Consider the following 26,784-nt stretch of genomic DNA (forward strand, 5'->3'; position numbering starts at 1 on the left):
TGCATCAATATTTCGTTAAATATTGATATGAGATGACTAGATTGATAACATTTAAATAATTAACTGATAAAATTAATAGATCGATAATCAAAATCAAAAATACTCGAAACTTGATAATTCTTACATTATAATCGAAACATTTTACATAATATATTATTAATTTATAATAATAATAAAAATAAACTATTTATTATAAAACAAAATACGTGTCTGCTGAGTTGGCAAAGGCGCGTCCCCGGGGACGCGCCTTTCACACGTGGCATCCAACTCAGCGAAAAACACGGGTAAAGCACGCCCCCGGGGACGCGCCTTTGCCAACTCAGCAGAAAGGGTGCTAGTTCTAGAAATATTGGTCAAACGGTGTCAGAAAAGTAAAATTAAAATCAAACGGTGTCAGTTATGTAAAAACCCTCGAGCTTACACGGTCATCATTGACGACCGCACCCCGATCCTCGTTGGCAACCGCCGGTAAAAAAAAAAAAACCTACGTCACAGTTATCTACTTGATTATGAAAGTTAACTGTAATTTTTGTTTCATCAGAAATCAATCTTTTTGTTTTCTGGGGCTATAAATAAGGCTACATTGCCCAAGTATCACAAAGTGTAAGAGCTCTGCATCATCTGTAGCTGTTTTCTCTCCTCTAAGAGACAAAAAACAAAGCATTTCTTGTCTGGGATTTGTCAGCAATTTTTGTCCTCCATATATATAAACCATGGTTGCACCTCTATCAGCTTGGCCTTGGGAGAACCTGGGAAATTTCAAGGTAAAAAGACAATAAATTGTTGCCTGTTTGTATTTGTTTTCAATGTTTCTTTACTGATATTTCCTTGAAATTGTTTTCCGTGAACCCCAAGTATTTGCTATGTGGTCCTTTAGCTGTTAAAGTTTTTCATTCATGGAACTATGAGGGTACCATTGAGGATCACTGGTGCCTTCATGTACTCCTTATATGTGCTTTGAGAGGATTGATTCATCAGCTATGGAGCTCTTACGGTAACATGCTGTTCCTAACTCGGAATCGCCGGATTATACAGCAAGGAATTGATTTCAAGCAGATTGACGGAGAATGGAACTGGTAATATGTATATATATATGATCAATGACTCATAAGAATTCTTGGTAGTTCTTACAGTACATAATTATATGATTTTTAATGTAACATTTTCAGGGACAATTTCATAATCCTTCAAGCTCTGTTAGCTTCCATGGCCTGCTTGATCTTCCCATCTTTGAATAGCCTTCCTCTCTGGAACACAAAAGGGTTTATTACTTTACTGTTACTACACGTCGCCGTGTCGGAGCCTTCGTATTATTGGTTCCATAGGTTTCTCCATGAAAGCAACCTTTTCAACCATTATCATTCACTTCACCATTCATCTCCAGTTCCCCATCCCTTTACAGGTAAATTTCTTCACTGTCATATAAAGCTCATCCTTTATATTTACTATATAGTTTAAGTTTTTTTCTGAAATTCTTGCTGCTGCAGCTGTACATGCAACGTTTTTAGAGCACCTTGTACTATGTATCGTGATCGGAATTCCAATGGCGGGATCAATTACGATGGGGTACGGATCGACAAGCATGATCTATGGTTACTTTGCGATCTTTGATTTTTTAAGATGCTTGGGGCATTCCAATGTTGAAGTTGTTCCCCATGAATTGTTCAACAAGTTACCTTTCCTCAGATACTTACTCTATACCCCCACGTAAGCAATCTCCCCTTCCTTATCTTCCCATGCAATTAATGTGTTTCAGAATTTCCTTTTAGAGTTTCTTTCTTCTCTGCTCCGTATCTTCTTCTAGACGGTGCCCAATTCTATTTTTAGACCAGGAAATTAGATGTTCATTTAAGTGCGGTATTTCACCCCACGTTACGTGAACAGGAATTTATGGCTGCGAGACGGAGATAACGTTTGCCAAAACTAGCAAGCTCCAATTAATTGATATGGAAAGCTCATTTAAGAGTTTTCCTCCAATGGAGTTTAATTAGCTTAATGGAAAACGTGTTTACTACCTAATCTTGAATACTATGTCCAAAATAGAAGCTAATTCTTTAGTATCATCAACTAACATCATGAACGAACACGAAATTTTATGTTAGGGACGACTGACATTACCCTGTCTCTCGATCCATCCCTGACCAACATAATAATCCAAAGTTTTATTGAAGTTTGCCAAATTTCTGGGTGGTTTGTGGAAAAATTGTCAGGTATCATAGCTTGCACCACACTCAGATGGGGACCAACTTCTGTCTCTTCATGCCTTTGTTTGATGCGATGGGGGGTACACTTAACAGCAACTCATGGCAGATGCACAAGAAAATTAGTTCAGATTCAGGTAGTTGGCACTTATATTTTCATTACTTTTGAGATCTGGGAAATTAATTTTGGAGTTAATGGTGAATGCAGGAAAGAATGGGAGGGTACCAGATTTTGTGTTCCTGGCACATGTGGTGGACATAACATCGGCTATGCATGTCCCTTTCGTCTTCAGATCATTCTCATCCGTACCCTTCTCCACTAGGATCTTTATATTGCCTCTTTGGCCTTTCACTTTCTTGTTCATGTTAGTGATGTGGGCTTGGTCTAAGGCTTTCCTCCTCACTTTCTACAACCTTAGAGGCTATTTGCACCAGACATGGGTGATTCCTAGATTTGGCTTTCAGGTTCGCATTTGATTTAGAATTTTAAAAAGTTTGGCCAAAATTATTAGGCATAATGTCTAAATTTATCTCTAACGTTTGCTAAAATAGACACTTTAATTTCTATTTTTTCCTAAGTATTATGTTCTCAACGTTTCATTTTGGAACGAAATATTGGTTGGAAACCTTAGTTAAACAATGATCAACACAAATGATTGACGTGATAAGTCTTATGTTTCTAAAGTAATAATATAACATATTTCACATTATCACTTTAAATATGTCACGTCATCACTTTAAACATGTGACATGGATCACGTCATCACTTTAGACATATGGTACGCGTTATGTTGTTATTTTAGACATGTGATAGATGTCATGTCATCACTTTGAATACATGGTATGTCTCATGTTATCACTTTGGATACATAACATATCACGTCATTGTATTTGACATGTGATATGTGTCAAGTGTTGATTGTTGGTTAACTAATTGATTCCATTTAATTAAGGGTGTTTTATCTCAAAATGAATCATTGGGAGCAATATTCTTTAAAAATAAAGAGATTAAAATAACTATTTAATCAATTGTTTGAGACGTTATGTTAAATTATTATCTCGAAGATAAGGTGCATAGGGTAAATACATAGGATAGCCGATTAATCAGCTAGAGCATGACGATCTTTTGCAGTATTTCTTACCATTTGCAATGGAAGGCATCAACAAACGCATAGAGGATGCCATTCTAAGGGCTGATAGAATCGGGGTGAAGGTCATCAGCCTTGCTGCATTAAATAAGGTCACTACTTTTCTGTAGATTTCTGGCACTGTACTATCTCTCTGGTTTAGCATCTGTCAATGCTTCTCTTACAATCATTTGTGTAATGCCTGCAGAATGAAGCTCTGAATGGAGGAGGAACACTGTTTGTCGAAAAGCATCCAAACCTTAAAGTGAGAGTTGTCCATGGTAATACCTTGACTGCTGCTGTTATTCTCAACGAAATTCCTAAAGACGTGGAAGAAGTGTTTTTAACTGGAGCCACTTCGAAGCTCGGTCGAGCCATCGCCCTTCACCTTTGTCGAAGGAGAGTTCGAGTTCTTGTGAGTCTTCTACCAATATTGCGTCCTTAATTTCGATGGGGCTAACCTTATTGAAGTTGATTGCTTATATGACTTTGGACATAATGTGCAGATGCTGACTCTGTCAACCGAAAGGTTTCAGAAGATTCAAAGGGAAGCTCCTATGGATTGCCAAAACTACCTTGTCCAGGTGACCAAGTACCAGGCTGCTCAAAATTGTAAGGTATGATACGATATTTAGCTCATTGATACACAAAAAAATGGCATGTAGAAGAAATGATTGAATTGTTGTTTATGTACTAGACATGGATCGTGGGGAAATGGATAACACCGAGGCAGCAAAATTGGGCACCATCGGGAACTCATTTTCATCAATTTGTGGTGCCACCCATTTTGGCATTCAGAAGAGACTGCACCTACGGTGATCTTGCTGCCATGAGATTGCCTGATGATGTTGAAGGGCTTGGTAGTTGTGAGGTGACCAATCTTTCTCCTTAATCATCCAATTTTTCTTTATTACCGCCTAGAATAGATCGAGGGGTTGGCAGCCCCTAAAATTGTATAGAGTCATCCCTTAATATAAACTCTTGCGTCTATACAGTACACGATGGAAAGAGGAGTGGTGCACGCATGCCATGCAGGAGGCGTGGTTCATCAGCTAGAAGGATGGACACATCATGAAGTCGGGGCGATCGACGTCGATAGGATCGATCTTGTCTGGGAAGCTGCTATGAAGCATGGTCTAAGGCCGGTGTCAAGCGGCTGAACAAGCAAAAAAAATGCCATGAAAGAAACAACAAAACAAAACCAAAGAAAGAAAATGAATTTAGGATTTGAAAACATTGATGTTAATGCCAATTTTTTACCATTGTCAGAGATGTTATATATATATATTGCTACCAAGGGAATACTAAATAATATCACCCTTTTGGATTTGTTTACACTTGTATGCGACTCAGAAAATGAACTACCCGTCTTCCTCTTTTTAATTGAAGTCTCCATTTTAACCCAAAAAATAAGCAATGAACAGATTCTAATACGTTGGAGAGTAAAATTTAATGTAAAAATACATTTCTAGTTTGTTATTTTGCATAAATTGCATTCTAATTATTTAGTTTATTTTATATGTTTTTAATTAATTTTAGAATAAACACACGAATGGTTGTTGAACTTTTAGGGTGTTTTCATTTTGATTGGTTAAATTTAAAAACTTTCATTAGTCACTATTTTAAGAAAAACTTTCACTTCGGTTACTGTACTGTTTAAACCATTAACGACAACTGATATGACACGCTACATGTCAACGATAGTTAAATCAACAGCTCAATTATCCCTTAACTAATGAGGTTACTTGGTTCGTACGAGTTTTGAGTTTTTCTTTATTAGTCAGGGTGATTACAAGGTAATATTCGTTTGAAAGACTCAACCATTTGACAATGAATGCTCAAACACCTCTACAGATAATGTGCTCAAACTCGGTATCTCTAAAGATAATAATCATCCTTTTAAATGATAAAGTTGTTTAATTCGTGCGAATTTAGGGTTAAACATTATGGGATGTTTTTAAGAAAGAAAATAAAATTAAAAGAGAAAAAGGGAGACTGTTTTAAAAGTTCGGAAGCTGAGTGGAACCCAATGGGTCAACGGAGCAATAGCCTAGCAAACTCAGCAACCCAAGTTAGCCGAAAAACCTGCGAGCCCAACTTCCTTGAAACTTTGCTACATTTAATTCCACCATCCCCGTGTTGAGTTTAAATATAGGATAAATTACAGGTTTAGTATCTAAATTATCATTTTTATTCATTTAGTACTCAAACTTTATTTTTTAAAAAAAAGTTATATCTAATGTTTAGTTTAGGTTTCAACACCCATTGTTAAAAAATTAATAGAATTGCTGACGTGACAATTTTTTTATTTTTTCAATGATGATATGGCATTACCTTATAGTGACACGTCAACATCACCATTAAGTTTTTAATGACATGGTACCAAAATGAAATCTAAATTAAATGTTAAATATAGTTTTGAAAAAAAATAAAGTTTCGGTACCAAAACTGAACAAGAGTAATAGTTTAGATACTAAACATGTATTCTTTCCTAAAATATATTACTTTATTTGCATCCATAACATTTAAATGGTTGGTTTGATTTTTTTTTTAAGTTTACAATATGATTACAAGATAGTATTTATATTTGATTTTAAATATAGACAAATTCATACATCTAGAAACAAAATTACTCGAATTTTAATAAAACTGTGCCATGTTCAATCTACTTATCAAGTAGCAATTGTTTTTACCAAGTCTCTCTATACACCAGTCTTCCACAAATTTATTGGTAAGATGGGATTCTTATATATTCATGAAGCATTATTTTAAGGGGGGCTGTTATGTAGTTTGTTATTTTATTAATGAGTTAGTAGATAATTATTCATTTTAAATACTAATATAAGGTTATAGTAGGTTTTCATTACATTACTGAACCTCTTTTATTTATATATGCTGTATGTGTATTAGAAAAAAAAAATAACATTCATTCGAAGGTATCCATCCTCTAGGGTTTGTGCGGTGGGGCCATGCCATGCATGTGATGTGTCTTGCTCTTAACAGTCCCACCACTGCTTTTTCACTTAGGAGCAAATAAATGGGGTTCCTACACATTTATCTTTCTCATTCCCTAATCTCTTTCATCAATCTCTTTCTTGGATTCTGATACACTTTCTTGGATCTGTTGAACTCTGCAACTTCCTTTCCATTCAAGAACAAGTTTTCTCAAGGTTTGCACTTAGTTTACTTCTCTTTGAAACTCTAGTATTCTTCTTTATCTTTAAACATTGATCTTCATGCCATATATTTTCCATTTTACTTCAATATATAACAATTAGGATGATAGTTATCATTCAAAGGGTTTGTGCAGAATGCGTTCGCCTTGTTCACTCAAGCAAGAATTTCTAAAGAAATGGATGATTGGTCTCCAAAGATTAAAGAAGAATATGAGCATCTTGGAGAGAAAAAAGGCTATAAAATTGTCAGCAGATGTGGCCATGGCTTCTTTAAGAAACGATAGAGCTTGTTGGAGTCGAGCTCTCATTGCTAAAGCTGTGAATGAAGGCAATAATGAGAAAGATATAGTTGAGCAAATAGTGAAGAAGGTTCTTCCATTAACAACAGTTGCGTGCAAGAAGAGGATCAGAAGCAAAAAGATCCTGAAAATGAGCTGCGGAAGAAGGAGAAGATGTGCAGCACAAGCGACGAGTCGACCGACCTCTATCGCCAAAAGCTTGGTTAGGAAAAGAAGGAGGATTTTGAAAAGTCTAATCCCAGGGGGGAGAGTTTATGAATGAAGTCACTTTGATTGAGGAAACCCTAGATTATATCATATCACTCCGAGCTCAGGTTGATGTAATGCAAAGTCTTGCTAAATTTTCAGAGAATCAGAGCTACTGATCCTTAATCAACACCATCGATGGTAAATTTCTCTTTAATAGTCTAGTAGACACACTTGAGGCATGCATGCATGCACTACGGTGGAACAGGTCTGTGGTGGCTTTTTTTTGTTTTTTTTTCCCCTTATGACTGAGTTTTAAAGCGTTGTTAAAAACATTCCCGGTAACTGTACCATACAATGACAGCATTTTTTACATAAACGCCACTAACCTATGCGTCAATAATGGCTTTTACCCACAAACACCACTATATATCAATTTGTCGCGGCTTTTTTAATAAAAACTCCACTACATATACATGAATTTTGCGGCGCTTTTGAGTAAACGTCGCCAATGTTTCAATTTTGTGACGTTTGACCCGTAACACTGCGTTTTGTAAAAATTTAGTGGCGTTTTCTCTATAAACGCTGCTAAAAAAGCTGCTACAAAACTATTATGCTGTAGTGATGTACAAATGAACTATATATATATAAGTCAATCAAGGCTTTAATGTTCATCTTCTACGAGAACTAGTTGACTTAAGTGTTTAATCAGAATCATAAGTTTCTTGATAGATTAGTACTCGTAGATTAGTGCATGATAATTATTCTTAGATTGACCAGTTGAATAGATATAACTATCTAATAATGGATTTGATCTGATAGATTACCGAGTCTATCAGGACTTACATCAAGGGGTTATTTACTGTTCCAGAATGTGGTATTCTGGAAACTTTGAAGAACTCCAGAGAATATGTGATATTTCGGAGATCTCAACTTCCAGTAAATGACCGGAGATAGGCCTGTAAATGAATTGAACGTTCAGCGAACCGTTCATGAACCGTGCGGCGGGAAGTTCGTTTATGTGCGTTTATTTATTAAATGAACGAACATGAACAATATTTTTTGTTCGTTTAATTAAATGAACGAACATGAACATAGGTCTCGTTCGTTCATTTACGTTCGTGAACGTTCGATTATGTTCGTTCGGTTATGTTTGTTTATGTTCGTTCGATTATGTTCGTTTATGTTCATTCATTTATGTTTAACTCAATCTTCTTAAATCAATTTTGGTGACCAATTTGTAAGTATCTTAAAAATATTAATTAATCTGATATTCTGATGACCAACTCCATAATTAACCCAATTTTATTTGGAGATTAAATCCAATATGTTAACCTGTGAGGCACATCGCACCTATATTCATTTCCCCCTTTTTCCCCAAACCCTAGTGTTCACTAGAGAGTGGAGACGATCATTGAAAGCTTCAAAACAAGTTATATTATAGTGCAATATGAAGTTTTACAGGTATGTTTTCATCTCTTTCTCTGTTTTATTTGGCTTAATAGTTGATATGTAAAGTTATTGCAGGTATTTTCACATCTAAAACTCAAGAAAACATCATACTTCTTTCTAGAAATAGATGGGAAGATAAAGGTAACAATCGGAAGTATATGAACATCAATAAAGAGAAAAATATATAGAATTTGCCAGAAAACAAAACAAAGGTTTCTATGCAATTTCTGAAAAGAGTGTAATAGCGAAAAATGATTGTTCATATGTAATCATGGACCACTAAGATAAATGTTATAGCGTTAAATTAAAGTTGTGTGAATCATTTAATATCTTTAAAAGATCGATCAAAATATTTAATATCTTCAAACATTTAATCACTGCTAATAAACTCTTACGCTATTTATCACTGTAGATTTGGTTATTTGCATTGTCGACTATTTTTCATGAAAGAACAATGGAAGGTAGGGTCTCCAACGTTTATGTTCGTTTATGTTCGTGTTCATTTATGTTCGTGTTCGTTTATTTATTAAATGAACGAACATGAACATATTATATTCCTTAATAAACGAACATGAACAAAAAAATTTTTGTTCGTTTATGTTCGTGTCCGTTTATGTTCGTCTATTTATTAAATGAACGAACATGAACATACCTCCGTTCGTGTGCGTTCGGTTCGTTTACAGGCCTAACCGGAGAAGATCTGGAAGAGGTATAAAAATTAGAAATAACATTTAACTAGTCGATGAATTGATGTTTAGGTGTGCATGTGGAGAGGGGGGAAATGTGAGGGAATAATTCAGTGGGAACGATGAATGCATGCGAAACAAAAAAGGCTTGCCATTTGGAGTATTTCTTAAACAGCTGTGTTACTCTTTTTTGTGCTTATTTTGGTTAACAGAACTGATCAAAGGGCTTTGTATTATTGAGGCACATGTAAGAAAGATTTTTTTTTTAAAAAGGCTGCTTTTGTACACATTTCGATGAAAGGTAGCTATAAGGAGTAAAAACTGCACATCTTCACTTCAAAGCAGGCAAAATCAGTGGAATAATGCAACGGGAAAAAAAATTCATGGAATAATGCAGTTCATGAATGATTTTCTCATTTGGGGTGATTGTTACAGTGATCCAAGAGGTCACCGGCTGCTCCGAACGACCAACATAAGTCGTCATGTGCTCCGAACGACCTCCATAGGTCGCACAGTACGTCTTCGGCTAAAAGCCTAATTACCGATATAGGTAATAGGTGTTACCTAGGGAAATTTAGGTAATCGTTGTTCGGAGCAGATGGCGACCAACGTAGGTCGTTTAGAAGATATGACGACCTATGGAAAACTGTAGCATTCACCCAAGATGGACAAATAATCCTTCGACTGCATTATCTGAGCAAAAAAAATTTCAACGCATTATTCCACTGATTTTGCCGATCAAACAGGTAGTTTTACTATCAAGAATAAGATATCATATATTTACCTAAATTTTAATTGTCATCTACTTTGGATTAAAGTATAATTTTAATGATATTAGATTATTTGGTGATTAATTTTATTTAATGAATAAATAGACATGATAAATTTTAAGGGATATGATTTTTGTTGTTATAAAATAACAAAAAAAAAATACAATGATTACTCAATAAATGGGACACTACGTGGAAAATCCTAAACGAGAAAAACCAATAGATAGAGTAGTAAAATTCACTAATATAAAAATAATAAAAATACAAGAAGATTGCGACTATGTGCGGCTATTAAGACTTAAAAGACTTACCGTCTAACATTAATCTCTATTATTTATTTATAAAGATAATTATTTTATTATAAAGAAAAAGTGTAGTAAGAAATATAATGTGTCAAAATAGAATTCGAGTTAAACTTTAACAAATTTTATATCGACACAAATTTTAAAGTTATCTATCACCATGGAGTCTTATTTATATTAGATTTCAAGTATGGTACATATTTCTTATTACTTTTTATGTTGAATATTTTGAGTACTCATTATATTTACTGTTGGATCACTATAGTAAAATTGGCTTTTTGTCATTTTTTTACTTATAGCGGCGTTTTTAATCGCCGCAAAAAATACCTGCGACGTTATGACAAACGCTGTAAAATGCGCCGCTAAAATTCGCGGCGTTTGTTAACAAAAAACGACGTAATAGGTAACGATATATAGCGACGTTTGTTGAACAAACGCCGTAATAGGTAACGATATTTAGCGGCTTTGTAAGACAACACTGCAATAGGTTTTGATATTTAGCGGCATTTTTCCCACAAACTCCGCAATAAGTGTTGAGATTTAGCGACGTTTTCCTGGCAAACGTCGCAATAGGTGTTGAGATTTCGCGGCTTTTTTATACAAACGCAGCTATGGTATATAGTGGCGTTTTTAGGATATAAACGCCGCTAAAGGTATAGTATATAGCGTTGTTTTTAGGATACAAATGCCGCTAAAGGTCTAGTATATAGCAGCGTTTTTAAGATACAAACGCCGCTAAATAACACATAATTTAACCAATTTAAAAATTATGTTCGATTACCCCAAATATGTTTTTTCAACCTGTTCCATTATCCAACAAACATGACAGCAATAACATCAAACTCTATATTCATAACAAGCAACATCAAATCCAATATAATAAATAAAGTTGTCATTAACGTAATATAAGTTCAGTTAAACACGGTTCAGTAACATTAAAATGCTGATAACATAAATGATACTATGATGATGAATTCCGAGGTTGTGTTTTCTGTGTCATCTGCATCATATCATTGAGTCGTTTTTCAAATTCTTCACATCTCTACTGATATGCTGCTTCTATTGACAAAAACACCCAAAAGAGCAGCTTAGAGTACAAGGTGTCATAACTGACGAACATACGGCAAAGGATACAGCCCATTTTGCAACACCATCACCAAACAGGACAAGCCAAAGTTTATACCTCACCAGCTGCAGAAAACATGGACTGTAGCAGTCGTGGGGCTTTAATCTACAATGAGCGAACAACTGGTATAAACAATATTTCTTCGGCTTACTCAATACATTTTTTATCCTCTCTTCGAAAACAATTGTCTACTTCGTCCAAACAAAAGAAGTAAACCGCAATGGGCAGCAACTCTCCTACATTTTTGGTTCTGGTTACATTGCTCGAAAGCTCAGCAAAATTAATCGTGAGAATAACACGTTGGCTCTATAAAATCTTGGTTTACTTGAAATCAGGGATATAGTTAAGACTATTGATTGAAAGGACAGATTTATTGAGTATTTAAATTTAAAAATTGAAAAAAAAAATATTTGACTAATACTTAAATTAGCAAGAACTTAAAATATTATTTTATCAAGAATTTTGAGGGTAGACTCGCTAGAAATCATCAATAAAACAGCTCGTTAAAATGTTAGACTCTCTAGAAGCACTCAAACTTAAAATATTATTTTAAATTAATTCTTAAACTTTTAAATATTTTAATTTATCTTCAAATTATGACTCTTGTTTCAAATTAGAATCATACTTTGAGGACATGTGATGCAATTAATTTAAAATTTTAGATATCAACTCTATAAAATATATATACTTTAGGGGGGAAATAATACTTTATTCCTTTAAAAATGATTGAACCCATTACAACATGTCATGTTCATGAAAAATAAAATAAATTATTTTTAAAAAGTTAAATTAAATTAAATCATAAAATACCCAAAAAATTATAAAAGTATTTTTGAAAAGCTCATAATATTTTAGAATTTTTTATTTTTATGAATTTATGATACTTTTTTAAATAAATTAAGGAAAGAATATAGTTTAAAACATAGATTTATATTTCAGAATTTTTTTTGAATTAATTGCATCATATGTTCCTAAACTATAACTCTCATTTTAAATTGGTTCTTAAACTTTTGGATATTACAATTTCATTCCCAAACTATGACTCTCATTCTAAATTAGTTCTTAAAATTTTTAACATTCTAATTTCATCTCTAAACTATGAGCCTCTTTCTCAATTGGTTCTCAAACTTTTGAATATTCCAATTTCATCCCCAAATTCATCCAAATACGTAATTAGTTTAAATCATAATTTAACCCAAATTTTGTTTTTTCAAACATATAACAATATAACCTGGCCTAACTATTTTATTAACAATGGATGTGATTAGTGTATATGTATAATTTGGGATAAAATTAGAAAGTTTAAAAAGTTTGGGAACCAATTTAGAGTTAAGGTAATAATTTGGAGATGAAATTGAAATATTCAAAAGTTTGAGAACTAGTTTAGAGTAATAGTCATAGTTTAAGGATGTAATTGTAACAGTTAATTGTTTAGGGAATATTTTAAAATGAAGATCAACTCTGAGATTATATGATGCAATTAATCTAATTTTTATAAAAAAAAAAGTATTTTCCTATCATCCCTAGAAATTATAAAAAAAAATTAAACATAGATGTACAAAACTGAGTCACGTTATAGATATAATTTAGGTCAATACCCCGGGCATAGCGTTGTTTTGGTCTTGTCGGCTGTTTTTTTTAATCTCTTTTGTAACCTAGTCCTCTTGGTGGAAACACAGATAATAGATTTTTGGGTTGTAGACACCTATTTTCGTCCGACCCTTTATATATATATTTATTATATTACGTAGTATAAATATGTTTATATGCTATAGTGCACATACATTATATTATATAGTGCATATGTTTATACTATAGTATACTATATGTTCATATATATTATTATATAGTTATATACTATGTAGTATATACATTACATATTTTATTATATTTTATAATACATATATTATTATTATTATTATAATTATTATTTAATATTTTTTCAGGCCCCATACTTTGGGGTGGATTTTGCAAACTATACGAAACTTATAAAGATCTGACAAATGCTCGTGTCATTTTTGATAAAGTTGTCCAAGTAAGTTACAAAATGTTGATCACCTGGTAAGTGTATGGGCTGAGTGGGCAGAGTTGGAATTGAGGCATAAAAATTTCAAAGGGGCATTGGAGCTGATGAAACGTGCCACAGCTAAGCCTTCTGTTGAGGTAAAACGAAGAGGTATTTTCGTTCAACCCCCACCATTCCTAAACCCCTAAAAATCTGGCTAGTGCAATCTCCCAACAACTTTCTTTCATCCTAAATAAACTCAACCTCCTCTGAATCCCTAGAAATTCGGTGTTTGGTTTCCATCGGATTCTTCTCTTGCATGGCCCTATTTAAACCCCTCACCATACCTAAAAATGGGGAGAGGATGGGAAAAATCAGATGTGACTACAAAAAACCGGCAAAAGCAAAAGAGATTGAAAATCCTATGAGTGCTTAATCTGTGGAAGTTGTCACTGAGAAAGTGGAGACTCATGTTGCCGTAGTTGAGGAAAGCACCGAGGCCCCTCCAGCATCCGAAGAAAAAGAGGATCCATTTGTCAACATTGCTCCCAAGAAACCAAACTGGGATCTTCGAAGGAATGTACAGAAGAAGCTTGATAAGCTTGAAAGGCGCACACCGAAGGCAATATTCAAACTTAGGGGCGACAGTGGGCAGTCAATGAACCTGTCTTGGAAATCCTGTGATGAGCTCCTTATCCGATTCCAAATTGTTGACTTTCTTATCTTTTTGGGAATCTTTGGACTTTTGTTCTACTTTTTGTGATTTTGTCTGCCACCTTCCACCTTTGCTTTTGGTAGCTTTTGTTTGAAATTGACATTACTGCAATTTTACGTTCTTTTATATTTTTGACTTATATTCCTTACATTCCATGAGTCTACCCTCAACTGGTAAATTATAGTTTTAGTATAAATTATTACTTTTATTATTTAATTTTTTTTAATCATGCTTGATTTTACCCCCATTATCATTTTAAAATCCTTGTAGATATTTAGGGTCCATTTAGGATTTGGTTTGAATGATGTTTGATTTACTTTTATCTTTACCCTTTGTTTAGTTGGCTGCATATGTATGTTAATGGTGCAATTCACGTGCAGAATTTTATAATAATTTTCAAAAGACTTTTTCTTATTTTGTTTTTATTTATTTCTTATATTTTATTTCTTTGATTTATTATTCTATTTATTTTTTTTATGTTTTTCTTTGATTTATTTAATATCCATTTATTATTTTTAATCTAACATTTTTTACTTTTTAAAGGTCAATTTAATCAATCCAAGGTAAGTAATTCGAACCGAATATTTAAATTCCAATTTAAATTTTCAATTTTTGAAATTGAAGACAACCGACGAATTAATTGGTACCGAAAGGGCGGTTCAAGGGTGTTAATCATTCCTTGACCGTAACCGACTCCCGAACCCGACACGTTTCTGGTAAAACGCATATCAGGTAAGATGGTGTCCGACCCACCTAAATTCGTTTTAAAATGGTCGGTGGCGACTCCAAACCATTTAATCCAAGTCGAAGCCCGATTCCGGGTCAAACCGAAAGATGGTCACGACAGCTTGGCGACTCCACTGGGGACAGGTAAGTGAGTCAGGCCTAAACTAATTTTTCGGTTGTCTTTTTAGCGAAAATTACAAATTTTAATTTTAATTTATTTATTCGATTCCAATTATTTACCTTTGATTATTTTTCAAATAAATATTTGTACTAACATTTTTTTCAATGATTTCAGATTTTTGAAAAGTTTTTATCTCACGCTCTATGCCCGAGCTCCAAACCCTATTTAAGTGGGGGTGAAAGCGACGCCTTCGTGTGAATTTATTCACCGTACGGGCCTAGCAATTAGCCTTCGGGATTCATATACCTTATGTCTTCGTGTGAATTTATTCTCCGTATGGGCATAAGGGAATGTTCCTCTCGAGTTTAACTTAGTCCACACAGCTGTAATGGGCTTAGACTAAGGGTCTGGCAAGCCCAAGGGGGCACCGACAAGGAGAACTCGGGTACCGTTTTTTAGAACCTAAACCGGGAGAGTGCAGGGAATTAGAGCCCACCCCAAGACCTCATTCCAAACCCTAGGATGCTCTGTTTCCTGCTTTATTTTCTGTTCAAAGCATGCGAACTAGACAAATATGCGGTTAGGATTTGTTTGAAATTAGCATGCGGGATAGAGATCATGTCCGGGTAGGAATTAAAGCATGCGGAGTAGATATCATGTGGGGCAGGATTTTTCATTTTTTTATTGTTTTGATTTACCTCACTAACCCTTTTATTTTTTTTTTGTTCTCTTTTATTTTGTGTTCATCGTTTGCATCATTTAAAACGATGTGTTGATCCACCAAAAATGTGTTTGTTAAACATGAATAATTTGTATTAATGGACAAAGGGTTATAATACAAAGATAAAAAGCTCAGAAGTCCAGCCGTGGTCAAAGAATACTCAGAGGCAAAGGTTGCAGGGGCAAGACGAGGAAAATGTTGCTGGCCCAGAAACTCCTTTTGAAACTACGATAACAAGTGGCGGAACCCAGCTAAGCTGCAGACCATTATTGATGAATTCCAAAAACAAGTCGACAAACTTCGGATGGAAGGCTCCAAAGACACTTTCGTTTGGAACGAGCTCGGCATAGAGTGAAGGCCGGAGATGCAGTCATTCGAGATCTTTTTTTGGGGCAAGCAACTCATCACCCGCACAAGTTTAGCCAAAGGAGCTGGAACGGTTCGACAGGATATTCAACCGGTGAAGAAGCGGAAGACGAATCAACTTGCCAGAGGCTGTGCGGGATCTATACCATCAAAAAGTTTTTTGTCTCTTCAGACGTAACATTTTTGTCCCCAATAAGGATTATTCAGAATAATAGGCACATTTTTCGGATCAATGCCTCGGATATTTCATGCTTCATGCATTTAAGCATTTTGCATTTTGTTCATTTCTTTACATTCACATTAACTATCTTCACATAATTCATCAAAAAATGAGAACACTTCGACCCTATGACATATAAGGAGCTTTACCAACATTTGTTCGACGAACATGTGGTGTCACCATATCCAGAGAAATCCATGAAGCCCCGTACCCCAGGTAGTATGATGAGAACGCTCATTGCATCGGAGTCCCAGGGCGCACTATCGAGAATTACTCCACAATCAAGAGAATCATACAGAAAATACGTAACAAGAATCGGATCAACTTCAACAACTTGGGGGCATCCAAGTGAGGAAGACCATTTCATCATTTGAGACATTTTGTTTGAATTTGTTTTCATTTTTTCTCAAGTTTTGTAAGGACTTTTAATAAATTTATGTTACTTTAAAGATGTTAAACAATGGATCACATTTGCAAACTTGCAATTCTTTGAATATCATTTGAATTAAAAAACTCTGTGAATGGTTCAAAGTTACGGATCTTTGACAAAGTAACATGTTTTAAAACAAGGACTTGACCTTACCCAAAATATACCCTCAAACACCGTACCCTGCTCTTACAATTAACTAATACAACCTTTTCCTTTCATAAGGTACGAACAACATGGGGCATCATTTGCATATGACAATTACTATGTTTTTTATTTAAGATGTTCAATGACGATGATGATCTTTACAAATGAAAGAGTCGAGTATGTGAATCTAGTTTAGGTCAGTTGCTTGAAAATTGAACTCTAAAGATGAAATTTTTGACTTTCAACAAACACCTAAGCTATAACAGGTTCTTCTTGACAATCTTAAGAAATTAAATCCGTAAAGCTGAGCTATTCCACTAAGGCAATTGGTTATAGAGGAAACTTGAAAGCCCTGGTCTTATGAGTAGATTAAGTTCAAACCATGACTTTGCTCGGACACTTGGCAATTCGGTGTTTGCTCCACTGCTCTTGTCAGGCTGAAGACTCTGTGATGAGATGAACCCTTCAGTGAACTTGATAAAAGTGATTATAATGTTAAGCTGTCCCTCTAAAGTAATTGGTTAAACGCCCCGACTTTATGGATTCAGCTAGCCAAACTATATTTATCTGAGCAAGAATTTTTCGGTAATGTTGGACTAAGGGAGTTAAGGAACACCTGTTATAGTCGACTACACACGAGCACTCAAGAATTTCATTTTTAGACCGATATTTTTTGCACTACATTTGTTGGAGGAGCCTACAAAGCTTGAACAAATGGAAGATTTCAGAGGACCGAAATAAAATGTCTAGTAATTGGTCATTCTAGTTGCGTCATTATGTCCGCACCCAAATGAAATGCCAAAGCATATTTCGATATTTTTAAAAAAAAATGACATTTTGGGTTACCAAAACCTTAGAAAGGAGGCCAACCTAAAGCCAACTCATCCCTTTGAACGTTTGTCAAAGAGCTGTAACTCTGAAAGCATTAAAAGAGCTCTTGATTCCTTTGATATTTTTTGAACTCACATTTACAATTTGATTCAATTGCGAACAATATTTTACAACATTTTTGTCATGTCTCTCTCCTAAAACAAGAAAAAGGAGAGAAACATTTTCAAGCAGAACAATCTCAAATATGAAAGGTCTGTAAAGCCAAAGCTCGGGAAGCAAATGGGGAACGATCCATTCCAATGACCTGATTGACAGACAAAGCACGAGACTCCATCCAGAAAATAACACATAATTCATCCATATTGCATGCATCTTAAACATACTTAGGTGCATCACATTCATCATTTTAGCATACACGTTTTTGCAGCTTTTAGAGTCAAGTTTTGACTTCAGGATGAAGAATACACGATTCTCAAGTGCCTTCAAAGAAGGATGGTGGTTGATTAACTCGGCAGTAAGAAGCTACACCTCAATCAACTTCTCAATTTCAGATCCAATTTCAACTTCACAGCGAAGGATATTGGACTCCAGACAACGCAAGTTCAACTTCACGACGAAGGGACCGCTGGTTGTCAACAACAACTTCTCATTCAGAGCCAATTTCAACTTCACAGCGAAGGATATTGGACTCCAGACAACGTATGTTCAACTTCACGACGAAGGGCCGCTGGTTGTCAATAAACAACTTCTCAATTCAGAGCCAATTTCAACTTCACAACGAAGGATATTGGACTCCAGACAACGCAAGTTCAACTTCACGACGAAGGGACCGCTGGTTGTCAATAACCAACTTCTCAATTTCAGAGCCATTTCAACTTCACAACGAAGGATATTGGACTCCAGACAACGCAAGTTCAACTTCACGACGAAGGGACCGCTGGTTGTCAATAACCAACTTATCAATTTCAGAGCCAATTTCAACTTCACAACGAAGGATATTGGACTCCAGACAACGCAAGTTCAACTTCACGACAAAGGGACCGCTGGTTGTCAATAACCAACTTCTCAATTTCAGAGCCAATTTCAACTTCACAACGAAGGATATTGGACTCAGACAACGTAAGTTCAACTTCACGACGAAGGGACCGCTGGTTGTCAATAACCACTTCTCAATTTCAGAGCCAATTTCAACTTCACAACGAAGGATATTGGACTCTAGACAACGCAAGTTCAACTTCACGACGAAGGGGCCGCTGGTTGTCAATAACCAACTTCTCAATTTCAGAGCCAATTTCAACTTCACAACGAAGGATATTGGACTCCAGACAACGCAAGTTCAACTTCACGACGAAGGGACCGCTGGTTGTCAATAACCAACTTCTTAATTTCAGAGCCAATTTCAACTTCACAACGAATGATATTGGACTCAAGACAACGTAAGTTCAACTTCACGATGAAGGGACCGCTGGTTGTCAATAACCAACTTCTCAATTTCAGAGCCAATTTCAACTTCACAACGAAGGATATTGGACTCTAGACAACGCAAGTTCAACTTCACGACGAAGGGACCGATGGTTGTCAATAAACAGTTTCCCAATCTCAGGGCCGATTTCAACTTCACAACGAAGGATATTGGACTCTAGACAACGCAAGTTCAACTTCACGACAAAGGGACCGCTGGTTGTCAATAAACAGTTTCCCAATCTCAGGGCCGATTTCAACTTCACAGCGAATGATATTGGACTCCGGACAACACAAGTTCAACTTCACGATGAATGATATCCAATTCGAGGCTAAACTTCACAAAGAATGGGCCATCCACGGTTTCAACTTCGCGAAGAAGGGAATCGTGCCCAACCAAAGACCTACGAGTTCGACTACGCTCAGCTCAACGACACATCTTTTGTAGCATAGCTTAAGTCGAGAAGGGCTATCTGCCAAAGACCCCCGAGTTCGATTACACTCAGCTTCGAGGGCACATCATTTACAGCATATCACAAGGCAAGAAGGGCTATCTGTCAATAAAATTGTCGAGTTCGATTCCATTCAGCTCGATGACACCACAATCACACTACTGTCCGACTGCAACTGAGGTTTTCAAGATGAAAAGAAGACATGTGTTAACCGTGCCATAGTGGCAAAAAAATCGGTTTTTCGACAGCATAGCTGAAGTCGAGAAAAGCTATCTGTCAACGAGGACCTTTTTCGATTTCATACAGCTCGAGGGCCTGTCAACCACATGGTGGAGTGAAAGAACTACTATCCAGTCAAATTTTTAAACAAAGGTCTTTAAACCGAGAAGAAGACTGACGCAGACTACAAACAAGAAGCCACATTCCAATTCAAATCCCGAACTACGGCTTCAACTCTATATTATTTCGAGATGGACTCAACCTCGCGACGGAGGGGTCATCCACAACTCAATTCGACAGGGAGTTATCCTTTCAGACTCAATCTTCAACTCCACCAAACGAAAATTTGTGTCATTTTGTCTTTGTCCTATTTTTCGTTTCACGAAAAAGGACAAAGAGGGGCAGCTGTAGACACCTATTTTCGTCCGACCCTTTATATATATATTTATTATATTACGTAGTATAAATATGTTTATATGCTATAGTGCACATACATTATATTATATAGTGCATATGTTTATACTATATAGTATACTATATGTTCATATATATTATTATATAGTTATATATACTATGTAGTATATATACATTACATATTTTATTTATATTTTATAATACATATATTATTATTATTATTATAATTATTATTATTTAATATTTTTTCAGGCCCCATACTTTGTGGGTGGATTTTGCAAAACTATACGAAACTTATAAAGATCTGACAAATGCTCGTGTCATTTTTTGATAAAGTTGTCCAAGTAAGTTACAAAAATGTTGATCACCTGGTAAGTGTATGGGCTGAGTGGGCAGAGTTGGAATTGAGGCATAAAAATTTCAAAGGGGCATTGGAGCTGATGAAACGTGCCACAGCTAAGCCTTCTGTTGAGGTAAAACGAAGAGGTATTTTCGTTCAACCCCCACCATTCCTAAACCCCTAAAAATCTGGCTAGTGCAATCTCCCAACAACTTTCTTTCATCCTAAATAAACTCAACCTCCTCTGAATCCCTAGAAATTCGGTGTTTGGTTTCCATCGGATTCTTCTCTTGCATGGCCCTATTTAAACCCCTCACCATACCTAAAAATGGGGAGAGGATGGGAAAAATCAGATGTGACTACAAAAAACCGGCAAAAGCAAAAGAGATTGAAAATCCTATGAGTGCTTAATCTGTGGAAGTTGTCACTGAGAAAGTGGAGACTCATGTTGCCGTAGTTGAGGAAAGCACCGAGGCCCCTCCAGCATCCGAAGAAAAAGAGGATCCATTTGTCAACATTGCTCCCAAGAAACCAAACTGGGATCTTCGAAGGAATGTACAGAAGAAGCTTGATAAGCTTGAAAGGCGCACACCGAAGCAATATTCAAACTTAGGGCGACAGTGGGCAGTCAATGAACCTGTCTTGGAAATCCTGTGATGAGCTCCTTATCCGATTCCAAATTGTTGACTTTCTTATCTTTTTGGGAATCTTTGGACTTTTGTTCTACTTTTTGTGATTTTGTCTGCCACCTTCCACCTTTGCTTTTGGTAGCTTTTGTTTGAAATTGACATTACTGCAATTTTACGTTCTTTTATATTTTTGACTTATATTCCTTACATTCCATGAGTCTACCCTCAACTGGTAAATTATAGTTTTAGTATAAATTATTACTTTTATTATTTAATTTTTTTTAATCATGCTTGATTTTACCTCATTATCATTTTAAAATCCTTGTAGATATTAGGGTCCATTTAGGATTTGGTTTGAATGATGTTTGATTTACTTTTATCTTTACCCTTTGTTTAGTTGGCTGCATATGTTTTATGGTGCAATTCACGTGCAGAATTTTAATAATTTTCAAAGACTTTTTCTTATTTTGTTTTTATTTATTTCTTATATTTTTATTCTTTGATTATTATTCTATTTATTTTTTTTTATGTTTTTCTTTGATTTATTTAATATCCATTTATTATTTTTAATCTAACATTTTTTACTTTTTAAGGTCAATTTTAATCATCCAAGGTAAGTATTCGAACCGAATATTTAAATTCCAATTTAAATTTTCAATTTTTGAAATTGAAGACAACCGACGAATTAATTGGTACCGAAGGGCGGTTCAAGGGTGTTAATCATTCCTTGACCGTAACCGACTCCCGAACCCGACACGTTTCTGGTAAAACGCATATCAGGTAAGATGGTGTCCGACCCACCTAAATTCGTTTTAAAATGGTCGGTGGCGACTCCAAACCATTTAATCCAAGTCGAAGCCCGATTCCGGGTCAAACCGAAAGACGGTCACGACATGGGTGAACTACACATTTAATAATTAAATTATCAATTTTATTTTATTTTAGTACTTAAACTTTTATTTATTTCAAAATTATCCTAATGGTTACTTTTTGTTTCGTTTTGATTCCTCGCCGTTAAAAACTCAACACCACTTTTTATGGGTAATTACATCATCATCACTCACTATCTTCTTACTCATAATTTGGTCACTAAAGTTTAATTTTTTATTTATTTACTTAACTTTCAAATTACTCCTAATATAGTCACTCTACCTTTCAATTTTAATTTTTTTTTATTTTAATTATATATTAATAAAATAATAATAATAATAATTTCATGTCACAAAATTTATTAATAAAATAAATTAGAGTTGTTAAACATGGTAATTTGATAGTTGAGTAGTTACATTGAAAATATTTAAACTTTAGTGACCAAAATAGGAGTTAGAAGATAGCTAAGTAATGAATGATACTATTTACCCATGAAAATGCCACGTGCAGTAATTTTGTTATGTTTTTAAGGAAACGTACTAAAATGAAATAAAAAATAAATATTAGATATGATTTTGAAATAAATGAAAGTTTAAGTATTAAATAAAATAAAATTGATACTTAGGTACTAAACATGTAGTTTACCCTAATTTTTTTACAACGCTAGATACTGACAAACGTTAAAAAAAAGGGAATTTTCTTATTTGAAGGACCAATTTTGGTAATTTTGATATATCATACATTGTTACAGAAAAAATGATATATCGTAACCTCTACTCCCATCAAATGTTATTTATAGGTTATGCAAAAGTAGGGATGGGTGTAGAATTCTAAAATTTTAAAAGAAGATAAAATTTTATGAAAAAGGAAAAGAAATTATTGAATATATATATATATATATATATATAATATTTAAAATATATAATAATTTTTAAATGGAATAACTATTCCCAACCGTCCATCCTTAACTCATCCGTTTTGGAAATATGCAAATCAAAGAATCTAATAACTAGGATAACACCGGGACGTGAAAATAGTTAATTGAGTAAAAGAGGAAGGGCAAAATGGTGGAGGAAGGGATGTGTAATATTTTTTTAATATTTTAAGATAATTATAAGATAATATTTGTTGATAATTTTTTTAATTATGTTAATAATTTATAGAACAAGTGGTTAAAAAATTTCAGTTGACACTTTTCCTTTCATCTAGTTCGTGGGTTTAATATCTATTAATAGCAAAAGTAACATTTCAGGATAAAGATAATTAATAAAATAAATAATTAATTGAAAACTTTTAAATTTTAAAATAAACACGTATCTACCTGATAACAAGATACATCTATCATCAAATTTTAACTTGATTTTTCTCAACAAAAAGATATTTTATAAATAAGAGATGATTTACATATTTAATCCTAGAAAAGAAAATGTGAATCTGAAATTAAAATAGAAGAGGAATGGAGTCCAACAAATACAGTGGTAAATGGTGTTAGGAGTGAGAAATAAAGTTAGAAAATGGCCTCCCAACAGCTACCGTGACTTATTAATGTCTACTTTCCCTTCAACTTTACCACATTTGTTTTCTTCTTTAAACACCATATTAAATGCAACAGTAGTAATACCATAGACTCACCAGCCTTTTTGCCATTTGTCTGTCACTACTACGCTTTCAAATTCAATTCATAGAAAAGAGTCGTGTCTCAATTTGAGTTTTCCCCATTTCTCACTCACCATCGTTTATTGTCCTTTTATAACCTTTTAGGATAGCTATACATTAGAGCCTCAACTATCAATGTTGTTTGTTTTGGTCAATTAATTATTTTTTTCAAATCATACATAATGTTACATTTTGATTTTATTTGATCACCCCAGTTAAAAATTAACAGAACTGCTGATATGATATTATTTATTTTGTTTAATGATGACATGATATTACCTTATGTGGTACATTAGGATTACCATTAGCTTTTAGCAGTAGAAGACCAAAATTAAATACTAAGCATGATTTTGAAGAAGAGAAAAATTGAGTGATCAAAACAAATAAAAATGATAATTAAGATAGTAAACATGTAGTTTACGCTTTTTTTAACATTCCATCCATGTTCATAAATTATTACTTCAACTGCAGCAACGAGGAACTGGTTGGATTTTGTTCTCCCTGTATGATTTTGAATTTTTTATTCAAAAGAAAAGGCATTTTGATTTTTTTATAAACCACGCTTGCATTTGATAATTGATCGAATAATTTAGATTATGTATTGTAGAGATATTTTATAGGGACAATCCTTCTAATTCGGTATGCTCTATTCGTAACGTCATGATTTAAATTTTTGACTTTATTTATTGATCTATTAATTAACTAATCTAGGTCAAGTATTGCAAAGACTTATTATGAAGACGGTCTTTTTAACCCAGTATGCTTCATTCACAATATCATAATTCAAACTCCGACTTTACTTCTTGATTTATTGATTAATTAATTAGATCGAGTGTTCCAAAGACTTATTATGAGAATAATATTTCTAACTCAATATTCACTATTTACGATGTCATAATTCAAATTTTTAACCTTAACAAAAAAATTGAGTGACTGTTACACTGAACTAATTGACAATTAATAAAAGCATTTTGGTCTTTAAGATTAGATTACAGGTCGCATTCGGCATTAAAGGAGGTTAAGAAAGAGATTCTAGGTCCGTGCCATTGTTTTGGTTAGCCTAAAACATATCTCCAGAAGCACCATAAAAGATCTGAATCTACTCACTACCCCTTGATTGCATTTGAAAAAAAAAAAGATAGAAAAAGACTAACAAAACCAGAAATGTAAGGTTATTTACTATGTTTTCTGCTCTGTAAGAAGTTGGACAACAAAATATGATAACAATTTGGGCATGCCTAATAATAAAGACTTGTTTCAATATACCCGATTTTTCCTCTACTTCCTGTGTTTTTCCGGATACAAGATGATCAATGTAAAGGGGAAAAAAGAAAAGAAAAAAAGAAACTAGACATTTGGTATAAAGGATGAGTGAACAACCTTGTTTTGTTTCCCAGCTAGCCAAGCAAAGTCGTCCCTTGCAAAAGATGGTGTTTTGGCTTGTGAATCTAAGCTATAGCAGCTCTGGTTTTTCCTCGTCGGCACCGAATTCACTGACGCCATTTCCCCACCGGCCGAGTCTATATCGAAATAGTATCCTTCCCATCACGGGCAACACTTTTTACCTTCATACTATCATCATCATCAAGGCGGAAGCGTTCTGATGCACCGGAAATCGAAATGAAAAAGCCCTCCTCGATGAACCATCTGTAAGGTTCTGCTTGTCCTTCTTCCCCCTAAGCAAATTTTCGATATCGAGAAGCTTTCCTTCTTGCTCTTACCGTGATGGCCTTGCCATTGTTGTTACCTTCAAAGTTCCTGGTGATTTCGAATCTTGTCGATTCACATCGCTTCAGAAATCGCCAGGCGGTGACCTGGTGTCAATGGAAGACAAGTCTTCTTCTTGCTCGATGATTTCTTCATTGAGTTCTTATGGGACTTGCAGCAGAGATTCTCATCCATTACGTACTCAAAGGATCCCATGGATAAACATCTTCTATCATCAACGTTGCTATTGCTACTACCTTCACCACCATCAATATTCCTATACTTTCCTAGCCTAACCGGCACCACTTTTCCCCAGAATCCATTTCTACTGTTTGGTTGTTGAGTTCATTATTTTCCACGATTTCACATGATTTACGGTGGGAAGACGACTCCAGTTCGTCCCAAGATGGGAATTTGATCTCACACCGAACTGCTTCTCCCCATATCAGTCACAATCTCTCTCGCTCTCACTACCAGATTCAAGCACAAGAACATGGGGGAACATGTGTTTTGGGGGAGAAATCTGGATTAATGAAGCTCTACACAAGGGCATGTTGAATGAGACAAGAGCCAAGTGTCGATACACTCCATGTGGAACGCATGGCTGCATTTCGGAAGCAATCTCAGCTTGTCTTCGTTCTCGAATTCACACAAGCAAAGCACAATCGAATGGATTTTTACTCCAATGATGGCTTTGTAGTGAAACACAGGAAGTATCTATGAAAGATTGGTCAACACCTGCATCATGGAGATGGAACAGTTGCTGCAACTGCCCTTGAAGAGCAGTCACATTGTCTCTGTCTTCCGGATCTCTATTGGGAGGTCTCATGAGAAATCTAACTAGAAGGTGAAGCAAACCAGAACAAGAAGATGATGGCTAGATGATGATGAGAGCAATATACTGGGACTGACCTTATTGTTCAAATTGAAACTATCGGACTGCAGATTTTGTGGTGGTGGCAGTAATGGGATTGGCGATTGAGGGAGGTAATACGGCTGCTCCGATGGAGAAAGCAACATTCTTTGCTTCACTTCATGGAAAATCAACTCCATTTTTGTTTCTAGACATAAACTCAGTCTAGACTTGAATCATGTGGCATCGAAGATCCCATCTGGGACTAAACCAAAAGAGAAGAAGCTTAGTATCAATGGAGTTTACTGCATCAGAAGAGATTCAAAGAGAGAGAAAGAAGAAGAGTGGAGTTGAATATGATATTAAGGGTGTCATTGGCAGAAGGTGAATTTCAAAAGGAGGAGCCAATAATAAATCTACCCAACGCACAGTGCCGAGAAAAAATGAGATGATATCACATTACAAGGCTCTTCTACAAGGTTGACCTGATACATCCAAGTCCCATTTTTAATGGCATAATAATAAACTTAGCCCTCAACGTTTACTCAAATGGTCATCTAAGTCCATATTATTTTTTTT

The 26,784-nt window shown here is 34.9% G+C and overlaps 2 protein-coding genes and 2 pseudogenes across 2 annotated transcripts; 3 read left to right on the plus strand and 1 right to left on the minus strand.

The window, feature by feature from the left end:
• Positions 1-698: 698 nt before the first annotated feature.
• On the plus strand, positions 699-4,507 carry LOC120150664 (very-long-chain aldehyde decarbonylase CER3-like). Its single transcript, XM_039163308.1, has 11 exons — positions 699-764; positions 856-1,076; positions 1,170-1,402; positions 1,488-1,707; positions 2,211-2,338; positions 2,410-2,666; positions 3,334-3,441; positions 3,537-3,743; positions 3,835-3,945; positions 4,026-4,199; positions 4,324-4,507. The coding sequence occupies exons 1-11, from the start codon at positions 714-716 to the stop codon at positions 4,486-4,488; spliced, it is 1,875 nt and encodes a 624-aa protein (XP_039019239.1). The 5' UTR covers positions 699-713; the 3' UTR covers positions 4,489-4,507.
• Positions 4,508-6,563: 2,056 nt separating this feature from the next.
• On the plus strand, positions 6,564-7,168 carry LOC120150533 (annotated as a pseudogene).
• A 13,293-nt stretch (positions 7,169-20,461) lies between these two features.
• LOC120150534 (coiled-coil domain-containing protein 12-like) lies at positions 20,462-21,147 on the plus strand. Its single transcript, XM_039163210.1, has 2 exons — positions 20,462-20,636; positions 20,912-21,147. Exons 1-2 carry the CDS (start codon positions 20,462-20,464, stop codon positions 21,145-21,147), a joined length of 411 nt encoding a protein of 136 aa, XP_039019141.1.
• Positions 21,148-24,915: 3,768 nt separating this feature from the next.
• Positions 24,916-26,440, minus strand: LOC120150392 (annotated as a pseudogene).
• Positions 26,441-26,784: the final 344 nt, after the last annotated feature.

The sequence above is a fragment of the Hibiscus syriacus genome, unplaced genomic scaffold (genome assembly GCF_006381635.1).
Source record: "Hibiscus syriacus cultivar Baekdansim isolate YM2019G1 unplaced genomic scaffold, ASM638163v2 tig00111022_pilon, whole genome shotgun sequence".
Taxonomy (NCBI): Eukaryota; Viridiplantae; Streptophyta; class Magnoliopsida; order Malvales; family Malvaceae; genus Hibiscus; species Hibiscus syriacus.

Coding starts and splice junctions, on each gene's coding strand:
- LOC120150664 (XM_039163308.1), top strand. CDS start 714: ATGGTTGCACCTCTATCAGCTTGGCCTTGGGAGAACCTGGGAAATTTC. Junction 765..855: donor AGAACCTGGGAAATTTCAAG/GTAAAAAGACAA, acceptor GTGAACCCCAAG/TATTTGCTATGTGGTCCTTT. Junction 3,442..3,536: donor GCCTTGCTGCATTAAATAAG/GTCACTACTTTT, acceptor TAATGCCTGCAG/AATGAAGCTCTGAATGGAGG.
- LOC120150534 (XM_039163210.1), top strand. CDS start 20,462: ATGCTCGTGTCATTTTTTGATAAAGTTGTCCAAGTAAGTTACAAAAAT. Junction 20,637..20,911: donor TGTTGAGGTAAAACGAAGAG/GTATTTTCGTTC, acceptor AATCTGTGGAAG/TTGTCACTGAGAAAGTGGAG.